The sequence below is a fragment of the Nicotiana tabacum genome, chromosome 13, assembly GCF_000715075.1.
Source record: "Nicotiana tabacum cultivar K326 chromosome 13, ASM71507v2, whole genome shotgun sequence".
Lineage (NCBI taxonomy): Eukaryota > Viridiplantae > Streptophyta > Magnoliopsida > Solanales > Solanaceae > Nicotiana > Nicotiana tabacum.
The window spans coordinates 31611683-31631491 of NC_134092.1; the positions used below are offsets into that span (position 1 = coordinate 31611683).

Genomic DNA, 19809 nt, shown 5'->3' on the forward strand with positions numbered 1-19809 from the left:
GCAACCCTACTAACCTCTCATGAATCACCCTTGAGATGATTTTGTTGGTGAAGTTGCTAAGGCTTATGGGCCTCATGTCTGATAATGTTGTCACCTTCTTCTTCTTTGGTAGTAGAACCAGGTTAGTATGGGTAACACATTTGGGCAGCTCCTGACCATTAAGAAAAGATCTCACCATATCAACTATGTCATCTCCAATTATGTCCCAACAATAATGACAAAATCAGCTTGTAAAACCATCTGGCCCCACTGCAGTCTCTCCATTTAGTCCAAACACAACTTGTTTGACCTCTTCTTTTGTGGGCTGTCTGATCAAATCTAAGTTTTGCTCCATATTCACCACCGTAGGCACATGATCAATTATTCCAAATGCAGTAGGAACAACTGTTTCACTGAACTGATTTGAAAAAATGAACAGCTTCCTCAGCCATCTCCTCCTCATCTTCTATCCAACTACCAAGCCTGTTTTGAATCCTCTTGAGCTGCAATCTCTTCATTCTACCATTGACTTATGCGTGAAAGAACTTGGTGTTCCTATCACTATCCTTAAACCATTGCATTCCTGATTTTTGTTTCCAAAATTCCTCCTCCAAAGCAAGGTATCTAATCAATTCTGCATGTACTTTTCTTAGCCTTTCTCGATTCAGTTGTGTAGGGTGTTCTTCAAATTGGGCTTTATGTACCATAACAACTTTCTCAAGACTTGCTATCTTTTGAAATATATCTCCATAGGTAGCTTTACTCCAAGTTGGCAATTTCTTCTTCAACTTCTTCAGCTTGTAATTGAAGAGGATAAAAGGATTGGCACTAAAATCAGCATGCCAATTTTCACGCACCACATCTTTAAATGATTCATGTTTAACCCAAAAATTAAGAAATCTGAATGATTTCTTCACTGGAGCAGCATCAATATTACATTTTAACAACATTGGACTATGATCAGAACCAATCTTAGATAAGTGAGTAACCTCCAATCCTGGGAATGTTTGTTGGTATTCCATGTTAGCAACACAACGATCAAGTCTTTTAAAGATACAGTCTTCTTCTGCACGTCCATTCCACCATGTGTAAATGCTACCCTTGAAGCCAAGATCAGTTAAATTGCAAGTGTTAATACAATGCCTGAAGTCATCAACCTCATCTAAGGACACTGGTAAGCCACCAAATGTTTCCTCCTCATCCCATATTACGTTAAAATCACCACCAACAAGACATGGGACAGTCATATCTCTAGCCATCGCATACAATGAATCCCACAATTCTATCCTCTCAATGGCATCACACTTTGCATACACCATTGTAAGAATGAGCTCCACATGAGTTTCAGTGTGAAATAACCTCAAAGTTAGCTGTTGCACCATATCATATAATATAGTGACTTCAAAAACTTCATCGATGAATGCCCATATCTTATTTGATACATTTGCAATTGCTTGTGCAAAACCTATCTTCATTCTATATCTTTCCAACTTTCGAGCTTGTTGCATTGGTTCCATAAAACCTATAAACTCAAAATGATATTGTCTATGCATTGTAACAGGTCTCTCAAAGGCTTGTTTAGTATTCACTGACCTAGCATTCCACATAATTTCATCCATTATAAATTATTTGATTTAGTTAGGGTTCTTCTCGTTTGCACCCTCGTTGATGGAACACTGGAGGTATCCTTAACTGGTTTCTTTCTTCCTTTAGCTACAAATTTGACCTTATCAATATGTCTTGGAGACAGATCACCTTGTCGAGCTATATGCAAAAAATTCTAGGCAATAGATTCCTCATCAAGATCCTTTCATGCTCCATCAATTCTATCTTCTTCACCCCTGTTCCCCACTGCAGGCAACATACTATTTTTTATAGGTTTAGGTATCATTGAGATGATCATTTGTCCCTCCTTAACCTTCTGCTGCTTTAACTGAATGTTTGCCAATGTAATAGTGTTACCTATTTTGTATGGCATATCTTCTCTAGCTTTTGGTTGTTGAAGGCTGTAAATTAGAGCAGCTTCTAATCTAGCATCATTAACATCTTCTATGTGCTCAGCAACTTCCCTTATTCCTCCTGGATCAATCTCCTGAACCTCAGCTCCTTTAGGGTTTACTGATGCTTCATTAGGGCTTACTGTAGCTGCATGTTTAGGGCTTGAATTTTACTGCCCCTTGGCTTCACCTTCTCCTTTGTTTTCCAGATTTTTTTCATTGTTCTTAGTAGCATTAGTGTTTGATATTAATGCCTTCCCATTAACACTTTGATCTGCATCCTCTTGCTCCTCACATGTTGATTCTTCCTCTCCTTGTGCACTATTAGGTATTTCTCCTTCCTCAAAATCTTCCTCTATTTGATCAGCCCATAATCTTCCACCACTCCACTGAACCTTCTCATTTATCATTGGAAATTCAGCTGTATTATTTGTCTCAATAGATTGAGAGGGAACCTATTGGCATAATTTTTTGGTAGCAACTAGGTTACCCCCAAAAGCTCTATTGACCCATTATGCTGTGGATTCCTTTTGTACATTATATGCACTCCTACTCCTTTGTTCACTAGGATTAAATACATGTGCAATAGGGTTTAGTTTTCTAGCTGACTTAGGAGTTTGATTCCCACCCTTAGTAACAAAAATTTTATCCACCTGAATTACTTCCTGAACTTTATCAATCACTGCCAGTTGTTTATTCTGTACCTCCCCAGTATCAACACCTTCCAGAGCTTCAAATTTGTTTGATCTTTGTACCTGCTTATCACCAACATTATCAACTGGAACCAACTCCTTTCCAGGTTTGGACTTATTGTCTTACTTAGCATCGGTTGTCCCTAACTTCCTTCCATTGCTCACTAACATTACCCATAAACCTTCCACTTGTAAGAATCATCAATGTACCTTTCTCCTTGCCTTTTTCTTGCTCTCTTATCATTACCAGCCTGCTTGTCATCTCCCTTGTTCTTCATTAATTTTAAATGCAGTTGCCAATAATCTATCTCATCATGGCCTTGTAATTTAAACTCATTTCAATACTTAGGTAGCTAATAATAGTTAACCTCCACCCATTCTGTCCGTACTTTCCCAGTGACTTCATTCTCAATATCCATACGAATTTTCTTAGGCAAATCAGCTAAGAGAACAATGAGCACTTTAACTCACGCACAACTATGTCTAGTTTTATTAATAGTCACCGTGTCCAGATGCAAAGGCTTTCCAACAACTAAAAATAGACACTCCTTGACAAAGAATGTAGGCAACAAATTTGAAAAAGAAATCCACGCGATTACCTTAGGAGTTTCTTCTCCAGCTTTGAACTTTGCGTCATAGATTAATGTCCTCAACTAATATTCATATCCATCTTTAGCTTTGACATAATACACACTTTTGGATGTACAATCTATAAAATCTTGCCATAAAATCAATCTAACCAAGACATGCATGTCTCTAAAAAATACCACGTTACATTCACCTTTAATCCCACATTGAGCAGGGATATTTCGACGTAATTCCTGGAGTTCAGGCCATCCATATGAGACCATACATATAACAGCGTACTGGAAGCCTTCTATTACGTTCATCCTCTCCACCTAAGCTTCTGAAAACTTCACCAATGGCTGACCATTCACAACTGTTGCACATCGACGTGGTATAGGATCCACCATACTGCTCGAATTCGCACGTACTGGAGAGTTCATCACGACTGGCTTCAGGATATTTGAGTAATCTAAGGGCTTGGGCTGGTGCGTATTGGTGTTAGGATTAGTATGGGAGACCTAGGGAGGCAGATCAACTGATGGAAGGGGCTGGCCGCCAGCCGGAGAGGCCATGGCAGTGCTCGCGATAGAGGAACACTTAAGTCGTCTCCTTTTCGCTTGTCGCTTGGAGCTAGGGTTCTTTTTTTGAACTGAACAGAACTATTATCTTAATGCCACATGTCCAACCTTTTTTATTTTCTTATTTTTCATTGTTTTCTTCTTACCTTTTTACTAGACCTGCTAAATGGGTCAACCCGATTTGAACCCAAACCCGTTGACTCTTGGCCCGTGGGTCCTTTACTAGATCGACCCGGTTCACTTTCTTATAAGGTCTGGTCTGGATTTGACCCATTAATTTCTACATGTACTTGAAGCAAGTTAGAATAAATGTCATGACCTAAAAATACAAACCGTCATGATGGCACCTAACCTAACCCGCTAGGTAAGCCAATTAACAAAATAACATAATAAAATAACACTGATGTGAATCAAAGATGAGATAACTGAATTTTATACAACTTCCCAAGGATTGGTGGTACAAATCATGAGTTTTGAAGATTTAGAATTTACAAAGATGGTATGAATTAAGTACATCATCTGTTTGGACTATACAGGAACAGAATAAAACTCTAAAGTTACCAAGATCAAGAGGCGGCTATGACCGGAACACAAGTACATCTTCAGATCCAGCTTCTGTCGTGCACAATAATATCTACACGCAACTTGCAGAAGTGTAGTATGAGTACAACCGACCCCATGTACTTAATAAGTAACAAACCTAACCTTAAGTTGAAAGTAGTGACGAGCTGGGACAAGGGTCAGAGTCCAACTCTAATAACCAGCAACAGTTATAACAATAATAATAAAATGTTACATGAAAATAACTCAGAGGTAAGATGCTCAACTGGTTCACAGTTACGAAAAGATAGGCATGATTTTCAAGTATAACAGTAAATCCCAAATCTTCCATCGAAAGCACCAAAAGCATATGAATAAGTTTGAAAAATCATGATTTTTCCCAAAAACCTTTCAACAATAAATAAGATGTTTCATTTTCAGATAGCATGAGGAAAATACATCTTTATGCCTACATTGACATATACACGTGAAATCATGAATGTCACCAAAGCCTGGTAGCAGAAGGAAATGCATCTATATGCATGTATCTCAAGTACGCATGTCAAATGCAATGCATCTCAATGATTAACTCATGTACTCACCCTCTCAGAGTACTCCATCTCACCATCTCATATTCTCACTCATCATGATCTCAGCACACTCAGTCACTCAGTACTGTACAGGGCAGATCCAACCCACATTTAAATAAACCAAGGCAGATCCAGCCCAAAGATTCAAATAAACCATGGCAGATCCAGCCCAATGCAAATGAACCAGGGCAGATCTAGCCCAATGCAAATGATTTCTAGCAATTGCGCCTACTATGTGTGGGCAGACTCTAGAGGGGCCCATCCAGCCCAAGCGCTATAATAAGCTAAATCCTGGCATGAATCAATAAAGCCTGCTGCGGCTTGTAGCCCGATCCCATAAATATCAATCATAACATGCCCTCAGCCTCACTCAGTCATCAATATCTCCAATTTCTTGGGCTCACAACACTCATGCTAAGCAGTCCAAATCAATGATATGAGATGTGACAATATAAAATAATATAAACTGAGATATGATATGTAATGATGAATACGACTGAGTACATAACTACAATTAAGCAAATAACTTATCAGCAAAGAATGACCATTGTGGGTCCCAGTGGTATCAACATATAGCCTAAACATGATTTCTAACATGAATCACAGCTCAAGTGCCCTAACACATAGAGTACAGTAAAATGTTCAGATAAAATAGATACACAGTTCCATGGAATCGACTAAATCACAATTTACATGGTACACGCCCACACGCCCGTCACCTAGAATGTGCGTCACCTTAATATCAATCACATAACACTTAATTTGGGGTTTCATACCCTCAACACCAAGTTTAGAAGTGTTACTTACCTCGAACAAGCCAAATTCAATACCGAGCAAGCCGGACGATGCTCCAAAAATGACATACCGTGCATACCGACCTCCGAACTAGCCCAAATCAACTCAAATACAACAATTAATGCCTAAGGAAACAATTCCAAATGACAATGGTCGAATCCTTAATCAAAAGATCAAAATCGGCTGAAAAGTCAAACTCGGGCCCGCGCCTCGGAATTCAATGAAACTTATAAAATCCGATAACCCATTCAATTACGAATCCAACCATACTAGCTTCACTCAAATTTGACTCTGAATCGATGTTCAAAACTCAAAAATCTTTTTGAAGTTTTAGGCAAAACCCCCAATTTCCTTTTTTAAAGTCATCAACCAATTGCTAAAAATGAAGATGGATTCATAAAATAAAATCAAAACCAAGTATAAAACACTTACCCCAATCCTTATGTTACTTAAAAAATTGTCCTAATCCGAGCCGCCCAATCTCAAAATATGATGAAAGAACCAAAACCTCGAAATATATAGAATTTGTCCAGGTTCCGTCACATCTGCGACACAGTTAGCCGCTTTTGCGACAAACGTTCTGCTTATGCAGAGAGGCACTGGAGAAATGTCCCTCGCACCTACGGAAAAACATCCGCTCCTACGACATCGTAGGTGCGACAAAAGGACCAGCATCTGCACCAACTCCTGCATATGCGCCAATTTTTACTCCTGCGCTCAAAATCTCGTGTCTGAACCCACGCATGTGCGCTACAAAAATCCTCTTTTGCGGTCTTCCTCATCCAGCTCTCACCTCGCTTCTATGATGGACAACCCGCATTAGTGAAGTCGCTTCTGCGGCCAAGACTCCGCAGATGCGGCTACACTAGTACCAACAACTCTTCAACAAGGCAACAAGAGGAAAAATGATCTGAACCACGTCCGTAGCTCACCCGAGCCACTCAGGACCCCGACCAATTATACCAACAAGTCCCATAACATAATACATCTACTCGAGGCCTCAAATCTCACATAACAACATCGAAACGATGAATCGCACCTAATTCGAACTTGAATGAGCTTTGAACTTTTAACTTCCAAAACTCGCGCCGAAACATACCAAATCAACCCGGAATGAACTTAACTTTTGCATACAAGTCCCAAATGACTTAAAGGTATGTAAATACCCGGAACCACATTCCAAACCCGATATCATCAAAGTCAACTTCCGGGCAAACTTATGAACTTTTCAAACCTTCAATTTTTCAACTTTCGCCAATTAGCACTGAATACTTCTAGAATTATCCACATGCAAATCCGGTTATATGCCCGAGTCCAAAATAATCATCCGGACCTAACAGAACCATCAAAACTCTGCTCCGGGGTCAAATTTGCAAATTCAAACTTAATCAACCTTTCCGCTCAAAGCTTCAAAAATAAAATTCATTCTTCCAAATCACTTTTCGGATCACCTAAAAAACCAAGACTGACGATTCACGCAAGTCATAATACATCATACGAAACTACTCAAGTCTTCAAATAACAGGAAGGAATGCCAATGTTCAAAATGACCGGTCGGGTCGTTATATTATCCCCCACTTAAACATACATTGTCCTCGAACGTGCCAAAAGTTGTTCCAAAAGCCATCAAACCACCGTGTATCCTTACCATGCACATACCCGGGGGTGATTCCACGTCACCCTATTCCATACAGGCCCGACAACACAACATAACTGAAGATCATTACTTCAACCTCAGCCCGTAAACCACAGAATCTAATTTCCAACATCTGTAATTTCCCACAAGACCCGAACCTCGCATCTACACACTGTATAAGTCTAAACAAGCTGTATCAAGCCATAACCATAACCCAAGATGTGATCACATAACATACCACACGACTCGCATACTCGTATCAAAATTTCTAATCACAGTGGTTTCTCAAAACAACCAAATACCGGTAATAAACCTTATATCAAACAAAACCTCATTCTAAAATCTTCGTACATTGCCGATGATGAAAGAAACACGCAGAAACTCACAATCATTCATTAGACCAACAAGCCACACAGCTCACTCTCCTTCGACAAGAACTATAGCAAATTTGTAAGTCGATCAACGACATTATCCTTCTATATTAATCGCAAACAAATTCGATAACATCCATTCTAGGTCCGATGACTTCATCTCATCACACAACCACTCTAGTGACATGCCACATCAATACAACCTAAATCTGCAACCCACACAATCCGCGCACCAATAACCAACAACCAAATGTACTCAATCATGGAAAATGACTCAAACGAGAGAACCATCCCGCAAGTTCAACAAGTACCATCACAACCGCAATGCTACAAACCCATATTACATAGTAGAACCAAGATACACAAAGGATCATATCCCGACATAACCCAATTGCAATGCGTGACGCCATCCAAACACGGGTCCATATGGAATACCTCAAGCCACCATGCTCAAAATCAACAACTACACGCAATTCGACATCAAATACCCAAAGTGTATGACCATAACCATGGAGAAGCAAATAGCACAATATACCACATTCCGGAGAGAAGATAACAAAGGCGCAATCAACCATTCAACACCCCAATAACCATCTCGCTCAAATCTCGCTACAAGACCCAAAGAGAACTGCACCATGTGTGCTTATAATGAACAAATCAAAATCCCTCGTAACATAGAGTAGTAACACATAGATCATATCAGAACAAGAATAATCTCAACTCCAATCGAATGGCACATCCCCTAACAACAGCAGTACAGACTCGGCCAACCAACCCGATGTACAATACACATCCTCGTTGGGCCTACCAATGGGCCCCAAATCAACTCTGGTCATCCACAAATAGAAAATAATCCTCCGAAAGTCCACAATGACCTAAACAAAACATATACTATCATCGGGCTAGCTTTGGCCATATTTTCACAGTCCACAACCACGAAACAATCTGCTTCTGAGAACTCCTGGTCTCCAAATCCGTAGAACACACGAATCACCATATCTGATCACAACTCCACCGCCCGAATGTCTAACACATCTCTCATACATGATCACCCTAAAAGGAATACTTTTATAATTCTTTCGTGACATATAGCAAAATGTGAATATCAGCAGTCGATCAACCAGGCGAGTATCACAATACCAATGATGCATCCGTAAGTCAACACTCAGTGCACCCAGCTTCTGAAATATACGCTCTCCGAAGGCAATACCAAGTAGTAATATCATTCATCTAGCCATCTGAAATCGCCTATGTTGTCTAAGAATTCATGCCCTTCCTTTCAAAACTAAACTGTGACCTTGCACATGTAAATCTTAATCCCACACAACATACTTCATCTATCATGAATATGAAAAATACGAGAATCTCATAATCTACTCTGATTCACAAGCAAACTACATACTCAATTAGCCATGAACCTTCCATTTGATCTCATCTAGGAGAAAATCACACCATGCAACACGCTCCTCACGCCAGCAGGAAATATACACCTCGAACCATGGTAGAAACTATTTAGAACACTTTGAAATCCAGTTGAACATAACCCAACTATCAGAACCGAATCCCTCTAACTCAACCAAGTCACGCAGGTCTCCAAAATCCAAGAGCATTTCCACGAAACACCTGTAGAGGCTCACAACATCATAAGTACCCAAAGAGCCGATGATATCCATTATCGTGCTGATCCAAGCTATTACCAAGTTGTCCTATTTCTCTGAGTTCCTTTCAAATTACCCTCAAATGGACACTTCCCTTACCAGAACACCACGATCCTTAACCAAAACTCACCCTACGAGATCCTATAATAAAATCACACCGCCCTAAGGCCCATAAGCCGTTGTATTCCCTTTAAGCACCCCAAAAGTACCACAACCGAGACACCCACTTTGAAAAGATCTTCTGTGAATCTAAAGCCATTTATTTCACCTTCCTGATACTGAAATGTAAAACCCATAATGACATAGAAATACCATAAGTACTGACACCATACGATACAAATCTCATATTCTAGCCATATACAAGCCCAAAAAATTCTCAATTGCCACATATAAATCTTGAATCTATTAGAACCTTCTCGAGAGTCATCCACTCTGCTCAAATCTCAATTGCACCGCCCAAACGGGCCGAACGACCTATGACCCACTAGCAAAAAAACACCTAAAAAAGTAATCCTGCCTTAACGCAAGCGAGCAAATTCATACACCGTGCATACTACATTCGTCATGAATAACAACTCAACTCATCCCATGATTTCCATATACCCATAAAGTGTAATATAACCCGTATCTAGAAATTCCTTTACTCGAGTCATCCTCGATCTCAACCTCTGCAAGTCATAACCGATTCACACGTATGCCTCATACCGAAACCAGTATAACACATAAACACACAATCAAATCGTCGATAACAGACTCCCCCACTTGGCTCAAAGCCATAGAACAAAACACTCGATAACTTATAATACATATACTCTATTACTGCCATAATCCCGCACTGAAGTTCAACTCAATCCTTCATAAGCTCATGTAACACAAACCATCTAATACCTCAAATCATCTGCAAATCTAGCATTCATCCTCGTGATGGTCAGGTCAACTTTCTCAACCAACCCGAACTCAAATCGCACAAATATAATCCACTGGTAGAAAGAAAGTCTCCACACAGCATCATAAAGGCCACACATTCGTAGATTACACCGCAGATTATAACCCACCTGCTTAGCCTCAAACTGATATCTCTCTACACTATTTCATAACCGCACTACTACGCAATCACTTAATCTTCCTGAGTCTAAACTCATCAATAAGACATGAGAATCTAATTCGCTCCACAATTAAGCAACATAAAAGATCATTTAATACACTCATAATTCGAGACTATGTGTCTCATAAAGATTGAAATCAAGCACCCGATAGTCCTTTTTACATCTTAAGCAAACTCTTCTCGTTACAATCAAACTATATGAACACATTCCGCAGTCACATGATACACATCATATAGCCATCCAACCACTCATCGAGCTACAAATTCCACTCATGGGGACATTATCAGACATATAAGTCCAAAAGCATATGATCACGCAGCCGAAATCCCCATGATTAAGCTACAGTCAAAACCCGGACTCAAGTCCTCCACAGTTGTATATCACCAACACACAGAAACTATATCTCGCACCTCATCCATGGGATCCACAAGCCGTCGATGTACAACTAATACCGAGTGCTCACATGCGCATACAAATGCGTGGAAGGAATTCAAAGAGTTACGCTTCAAGCTAAATAAATTACGCACGATAAGGAAAAAAAGATGGAAAATTTATCCTAAATGCCATGTAGCCTCTCGAAGATAGGTATGGACGGCATCATACCGATCCGTAAGACTATGCTAGACACTTGCTCATGACTTGCAGAACCTATGAACCTAGAGCTCTGATACCAACCTGTCACCACCCAAAAATTCAAACTGTCGTGATGGCACCTAACCCAACCCGCTAGGTTAGCCAATTAATAAAATAACATAATATAATAACATTGATGTGAATCAAAGATGAGATAACTGAATTTTATACAACTTCCAAAGGATTGGTAGTACAAATCATGAGCTTCTAAGATTTAGAATTTACAAAGCTGGTATGAATTAAAGTACATCATCTATTTGAACTATACAGGAATAGATTAAAACTCTAAAGCTACCGATATCAAGAGGCAGCTATGACTTAAACGCAGGTACATCTTCAGATCTAGCTCCCGCCGTGCACAGCAATATCAACATCAAACATCTACACGCAAGGTGAAGAAGTATAGTATGAGTACAACCGACACCATGTACTCAATAAGTTACAAACGTTGAAAGTAGTGACGAGCTGCGACAAGGGTCAGAGTTCAACTCCAATAACCAACAACAGTCGTAACAATAATAATAAAATGGTACATGAAAATAACTCAGAGGTAATATGCTCAACTCGTTCACAGTTACGGAAAGATAGACATGCTTTTCAAGTATAAAAGTAAATCCCAAATCTTCCACCGAAAGCACCAAAAGCATATGAATAAGTTTGAAAAACCGTTATTTTTCCAAAAAACCTTTCAACAATAAATAAGATGTTTCATTTTCAGATAGCATGAGGAAAATACATCTCTATGCCTACATGTCAATATACAAGTGAAATCATGAATGTCATCAAATCCGGGTAGCAGAAGGAAATGCATCTTTATGCATGTATCTCAAGTATGCATGTCAAATGCAATGCATCTCAATGATGAACTCATGTACTCACCATCTCACTGTCTCATATTCTCACTCATCATACTCAATACTCAGCACACTCAGTCACTCAGTACCGTACAGGGCAGATCCATCCCACATGCAAATGATTGCTAGCAATTGCGCCCACTGTGGGTGTGTAGACTCCAGAGGGGCCGATCCAGCCCAAGCACTATAATAAGACATATCCTGGCATGAATCAATAAAGCCTGCTGCGGCGTGCAGCCCGATCCCATAAATATCACTCATAATAGGCCCTCGGCCTCACTCCGTCATCAATCTCTCTAGTCTTTCAGGCTCACAACACTCATGCTAAGAAACCCAAATCAATGATATGAGATATGACAATATACAATAACAGAGTTTGAGATATGATATGTAATAATGAATACGACTGAGTAGATAACTGCAATTAAGCAAATAACTTATCAATAAAGAAATACCACGGTGGATCCCAGTGGTACCATCATATAGCCTAAACATGATTTCAAATATGAATCACAACTCAAGTTCCTTAACACATAGAGTACAGTAAAATGTTAAGATAAAATAGCTACACAGTTCTATGGAATCGACTAAATCATAATTTACACAGTGCATGCCCACACGCCCATCACCTAGCATGCGAGTCACCTCAACATCAATCACAACACACTTAATCCGAGGTTTCATACCATCAGCACCAAGTTTAGAAGTGTTACTTACCTTGAACAAGCCAAATCCAATACCGAGCAAGCCAAACGATGCTCCAAAAATGCCATCCCGCGTGTAACGATCTCAGAACGACTCAAAACTAACCAAAATCAACTCAAATACATCAATTAATACCTAAGGAAACAATTCCAAATGATAATGGTCAAATCCTTAATCAAAAGCCCAAAATCGCCCGAAAGGTCAAACCTGGGCCCATACCTTAGAACCCGATAAAACATATAAAATCCGACAACCTATTTAATTATGAGTCCAACCATATTAGTGTCACTCAAATCCGACTCCGAATCAATTTTCAAAACTCAACAATTCGCTTTATGAAGTTTTAGGCAAAACCTCCAATTTCCTTTTTATAATTCATCAACTAATTGCCAAAAATGAAGATGGATTCATAAATTAAAATCAAAACCAAGTTTAAAATACTTACCCCAATCCTTATGATGAAATTTGCTTCAAACATCATCCCAATCCGAGCCCCCAATCTCAAAATATGATGAAAGAACCAAAACCTCGAAATATATAGAATCTGCCATGGCCTCATCGCATCTGCGACACACTTAGCCTCTTCTGTGGCGTAGCTTTTGCGACAAATGTTCCGCTTCAGAGGAGAGGCACTGGAGAAATGTCCCTCGCATGTACGAAAAAATATCCGCTCCTGCGATATCACAGGTGCGACACAAGGACCCGCATCTGCGCCAACTCCCGCTCATGCGCTCAAAATTTCTCGTCTGCGCGCACGCAAGTGCACTACAAAAATCTGCTTCTGCGGTCTTCCTCAACCAGCTCTCACCTCGCTTCTGCGATGGACAACCCACTTATACGAAGTCGTTTCTGCGTCTAAGACTCCACGGATGCGTCTACACCAGTACCAACAACTCTTCAACAAGGCAACAAGAGGAAAAATGCAACAAGAGGAAAAATGATCTGAACCACGTCTGTAGCTCACCCGAGCCACTCGGTACCCCGACCAAATATACCAACAAGTCCCATAACATAATACGGACCTATTCGAGGCCTCAAATCACACATAACAACATTGAAATGACGAATCACACCTCAATTCGAACTTGAATGAACTTTGAACTTTCAACTACCAAAACTCGCGCCGAAACATACCAAATCAACCCGGAATGAACCCAACGTTTGCACACAAGTACCAAATGAATAACGAAGCTATTCAAATTCCCGGAACTACAATTTGAACCCGATATCATAAAAGTCAACTTCCAATCAAGCTTATAAACTTTCCAAACCTTCAAATTTCTAACTTTTACCAATTAGTGCCGAATACTTCTAGAATTATCCACATGCAAATCCGGGCATACGCACCGAGTCCAAAATCATCATCCGGACCTAACAAAACCATCAAAACTCTGCTCTGGGGTCAAATTCGCAAAAGTCAAACTTAATCAATTCTTTCACTTAAAGCTTCAAACATGAAATTCATTCTTCCAAATCACTTCCGGATCACCTGAAAAACCAAGACCGGTGATTCACACAAGTTATAATACATCATACAAAGCTACTGAAGACTTCAAATAGAAGGTTGGAACGCCAATGCTCAAAACGACCGGTCGGGTCATTGCAATAAATATGAAAAAAAATCATACTTTATTAACATTAAAACTTGAGAAACATATGGAATTTGACTATTTCGACAAGACGCCTCATAGTGTTTGGTACTATATTCTTTCTTCAATATTTACCAATTATATACAAATTAGTTTTAACTGAGTATCACTTTATATTAGGAATTGAATGAGGAATCGGTTATTTTCCATACTTGTTCTCTATCCCTCATGCTCTCTCTCTCTCTCTCTCTCTCTCTCTCTCTCTCTCTCTCTCTCTCTCTCTCTCTCTCTCTCTCACTCTCCGTCTCTCTTTGTCTCTCAATCTCTCACTCTGATGTTCTCTATTTTTTTCCGTTTCATGTTGTATATATTTTTAATGGAATTCATCAATGGATTTCAATCGTTTTACTATAGAGTTTTAACTTAACAATTTCCTTTCATGTTGCACAATTGGTGTTCAAATTAAAATTGTCAATCAATAAATTTCGAAGGTGTTTGACTCTCCACCATTGATAGCCATTAAAAAGCTTTGAAGCATTGAATTCGAATTTGGATTTTCTAAAATTATTATTTGTTTGGATTGGGTGTTGTTGCAAATAATTGGGAATATTGTTTGGAGTTTGAGGGTGTTTGGTGAAGATTAGACTTGATTTTGGCTGAATTTAAGATCGAAACTCGAAGAAGAAGAATAACACATGACATACAATATACTTACGAAATTATTGAAACTCGACATGACATACCATCTACTTACGAAATTGTAGAAAAGTTGTAGTATAATTGTATGTAAATTATATTTTATTGTAGTTATATATATTTTTTATTTGAATATTGTATGAAAGTTGAAAAATAGTTGTATAATGTATGAATCGTTGTATAAAATTTGTATTTAAGTTATCAATACTATCTTTTTACATAAAGTTGTTGATATGTATCAAAATTGTATTAAGAGAGAAAGTTTTGATTGGAATTTTAGAGAGGAAGAAGCACACACCACATATAAAATATATACAAATCAAATACAAAATATATAAAATATACAAAATATATATTGTATAAAATTTATATGAAAATTGTATTTAAGTTGTATGATATTATAGATGTATTTTAACTGGGTAAAAATAACGTATGAAAGTTATAGATAATTTGTAAATAAGTGTATACTATATAATTAGTTGTATGAAATTTATTTTTAGTATGTATGTTGTTGTAGATATATCAATTTGTATTAAATATGTACGAAATTTGTTTTTAAATTTGTATGTTGTTGTAACGACCCAACCGGTCGTTTTGAGCATTTGCACTTCGCTCGGTAGTTTGTGGGCATGATTAGCTCCGTATGATGTATTTTGATTTGTGTGAATAGTCGGTTTTGGTTTTCTGTTTATTCAGGACTGATTTAGAAGAATGATTCTCAACGAGGGAGCTTTAAATTTGAAAGAGTTGAACAAGTTTGACTTTTTAGCATTTGAACTCAGATTGGAATTTTGATGGTTCTATTAGCTCTATTGGGTGATTTTGGACTTAGGAGCGCATTCGGATTTTGATTTGGAGGTCCGTGGTTGAATTTGGCTCGAAATGGTGAAAGTGGAAATTTTGGAAAGTTTGACCGGAAGTTGAATTTTTGATATTGGGGTCGGATTCTGATTCCGGAAGTTGGAGCAGGTCCGTAATGTCGAATGTGACTTGTGTGAAAAATTTGAGGTCAATTGGATGATTTGATAGGTTTCAGCATCGGTTGTGGAAGTTTGAAGTTTCAAAGTTTATTGATTTCTTGTTGAGGTGTGATTCATCGTTTTGATGTTGTTATGTGTGATTTGAGGCCTCGAGTAGGTCAGTGTTATGTTATTGGACTTGTTGATATATTCGGACGGGGTCCCGAGTGGCTCAGATGAGTTTCAGACGAGGTTCGGATCACTTTCGTTGCATAGTGCATTGCTGAAGGCTGTTGGTTCTGGTGTGATCGCATCTACGGCTAGTTTTGACCAGGTGCGATAGTTGCAGAAGCGACAAAGGAGTCACAGGAGCGCAGGTGTTGCTGGGATCAGGAGTCCGTAAAAGCAGAGGATTTATTTGCACCTGCGAAGGCGCAGATGCTTTGCGAGAGGCACATGAGCGAACTTAAGCGCACGAGCGCAAATTGGACTCGCACCTGCGTGTGCGCAACAACGGAGTTTTTACCGTAGGTGCAAAGGCAGACCTCCAGTGCTTCTCCACTGAAGCGTGTTTTCGTCGCAAATGCGATACCGCAGAAGCGACCAATGTGCCGCAGGTGCGAAAGTGCTGGGCAGAATGATAAATACAAGGGTTCGCGATTTTGGCTTCATTTTAACACTTCTAAGCTCGGATTGAGGCGATTCTTGGAGCAATTTTCATCTTGTGGACTCAGTTTTGGTTATATTTCCTTAATCTATATTCATTTTTGGTAATTGGATTGTGAATTTTAAAGAGGAAATTGGGGGTTTGAACTAAAGTTTCATAATATGAATTTTTGAGTTTTGAACATCGAATTGGAGTCGGATTTGAGTGAAACTAGTATGGTTGGACTCGTAATTGAATGGGTTGTTTGATTTTATAAATTTTTCGGGTTCCGAGGTGTGGGCCGGGGCTGGGCTTTTGGCCGGTTTTGGGCTTTTGATTCAAGATTTGATCTTTTTCGATCGGGATTGGTTCCTTTAGCATTGTTTGATGTACTTGAGTTATTTTTGGTTAGTTTCGGGTCGGGACGTTCGGAGGCCGAAACGCGCAGGATGGCATCTTTGGAGCATCGTTTGGCTTGCTCGAGGTAAGTAACTCTTCTTATCTTGTAGCTGAGGGTATGAACCTTGAATATACATGTTATGTGATGGATTTTGAGGTGACGCACATGCTAGGTGACGGGCGTGTGGGTGTGCACTGTTTGAACTGTGATTTCCGTTATTTCTGTGGTACTGTGTAGTTACTTGAACTTGTCTGAAATCATGAAATCTCTACGTACTAGAGTTATCGAGCTGTGATTATGTTAGAAATCATGTCTAGGCTACATGCTTATCCTGTTGGGACCCACTGAGGTCATTTCTGTTGTTGAGTAATCTGCTTTCATTGCATTACATACTCAGTCATACGCATTCACATGCATATAATATCTTAGTCTTTGTTGTTATTTATTGATACATCATATCATTGTTTTCAGGCTGGTATCATGACATTGTGAGCCCGAGAGACTGGAGAGATTGATGACTTAGTAAGGTCGAGGGCCTGATTGTGAGGATGATTATGGGATCGGGATGCACGCAGCAGTGGGTCAGATTGGCTTACTATAGCAAGTGAGTTGTCCGTGGGATTCCAAATATTGATATTATGGCATATGAGTTGTCCGTGTAGCAAGTGAGTTGTCCGTACGGATTATGGCGCTTGGGCTGTAGGAGCCCCTCCGGAGTCTGCACACCCCAGTGAGCGCAGGCACCTACTGAGTGCGAGTGCCGAGTGGTGAGTGACTGGGAGGACGGTGTGAATTGATATTCTGAGAGTATGCATATGATCTTTATCACTGATTTGCATCGCATTTGGCATGCGCACTTGACATACAGGCATAGAGATGCATTTTTTCTCATGTTGTATAGTATCACGTCATTTATGACCCCTCATAAATTTTGACATATGGGCATAGAGAGACATCTTACACTTGCTATCTAAAAGGAAAATGAAACATCTTACTTATTATTGAAAGGATTTTTGGGAAAACCCATAGTTTTCAAACTTACACGTATTTTGGCATTTTCGGTAAAAGATTTGGGTTTTCACTGAGATACTTGAAAAGAAATGCCTATTTTTTTTGAATTGTGAATGAACTGAGCATTTTATTTCTGAGATACCTCTTTTGTTACTTGTACTATGTTGTTATGAACTGTTGTGGAATATTGGTGTTGGACCCGAACTTTGTGTTAGCTCGTCACTACTTTCAACCTAAGGTTAGGTTTGTTACTTATTGAGTACATGGGGTCAATTGTACTCATACTACACTTCTGTACCTTGCGTGCAAATACTGACTGTTGATGTTGTTGTGTTCGATGGGAGATGGATTTGAAGATATACATGTGTCCTGGTTATAGCTACCTCTTGTTCAAGGTAGCCTTAGATCTATAAAACTCTGCTAATGTATTTTTCAAGCAGATGATGTATTTACTTCATTTTCTCTTTGTAAACTCTATTCTTAGAAGCTCATGATTTGTACTACCAGACCTTGGGAAATGTATAAGATTCAGATAATTTCTTTACTTAACTGTCTTATTAAATATCATTGGAATTGGATCGTTGTTAATTGGATTACCTAGCGGGTTGGGTTAGGTGCCATCACGACTAGTTGGATTTTGGTTCATGACAGTTATTGTACCATCAAATTTTATAATATTAATGTTAAGTACGATGTATCCACTTTAGTGCCGATTTAAATAGGTTTCTTTAATTTGTGATAGATTAATGTATTGGGTAAGTTAACCAATCAAGTGAAGCATAATATACTTTACTGGCCCTGCACGATAGTTATTAACCTCGTAAAATCTTTGGACAAATTTTGATACATTACAACAACTTTATGTAAAAAGATAGTATTGATAACTTAAATAAAAATCTTATACAACGATTCATACATTATACAACTATTTTTCAACTTTCATACAACATTCAAATAAAAAACTATATATAACTACAATAGAATACAATTTACATATAATTATAATACAACTTTACGATAATTTCGTAAGTATATAGTATGTCATGTGTTTCTTCTTATTCTTATTCTTCTTCTTCTTCTTCTTCTTCTTCTTCTTCTTCTTCTTCTTCTTCTTCTTCTTCTTCTTCTTCTTCTTCTTTCTCCAATTCAGCCAAAATCAAGTCTAATCTTTACCAAACACCCTCAAAATTGAGATAATAACTCCAAACGATATTCCCAATTGTTTGCAACAATACCCAATCCAAACGAATAATGATTTTTGAAAATCCAAATTCGAATTAAAATCTTTATGATAGATTAATGTTTGAATCTTCAATTCCTATAACCTTCTTACTAGGTGCTGGATTCATCTCTTGAAAAAGACTATTAAACTGCAGGATAATCCGATTTTCAAGAGAGCATATTACAAACCGAAGTGTCACAAGTTTGAATTCAATAACATTCTTGCACTGTTAAAGTTCCATACTTAGTGGGTAGCAATGTAAAAAATAAAAGGGAAAACCAATGACAAACTGGAGGTTACTTCAATAGGTTGATTGGCAGAAGACAACTTTTAGGCTTACCTTATTGAGAGATAGAGAGACGGTGAGAGATAGTGATGAAGAAAGAAAGAAAAAATGATGAGAGGGGCGACAATGAGGAAAGAGGAGAGGAGAGGAGAGAAAAAAGGAAAAAAAGATGTTACTAAATCCCCTAATTTAGGCATAATGGATTGTATATAATTTGTAAGTAATCTGTAATGATCCGATCGGCCGTTTAGAGCTCTAGTACATCGTTCGGCTGTTTGAGGCCTCGAGTAGCTACACTT

The 19809-nt window shown here is 38.7% G+C and overlaps 1 protein-coding gene across 1 annotated transcript; it reads right to left on the reverse strand.

Annotated features, from left to right (window-relative positions):
* Nucleotides 1-509: 509 nt before the first annotated feature.
* LOC142168055 (uncharacterized) lies at nt 510-1598 on the reverse strand. Its single transcript, XM_075228712.1, has one exon. The coding sequence runs from the start codon at nt 1596-1598 to the stop codon at nt 510-512; it is 1089 nt and encodes a 362-aa protein (XP_075084813.1).
* Nucleotides 1599-19809: the final 18211 nt, after the last annotated feature.

Excerpts from the sequence above, each read along its gene's own strand:
- LOC142168055 (XM_075228712.1), bottom strand. The coding sequence starts at position 1,598 with ATGGATGAAATTATGTGGAATGCTAGGTCAGTGAATACTAAACAAGCC.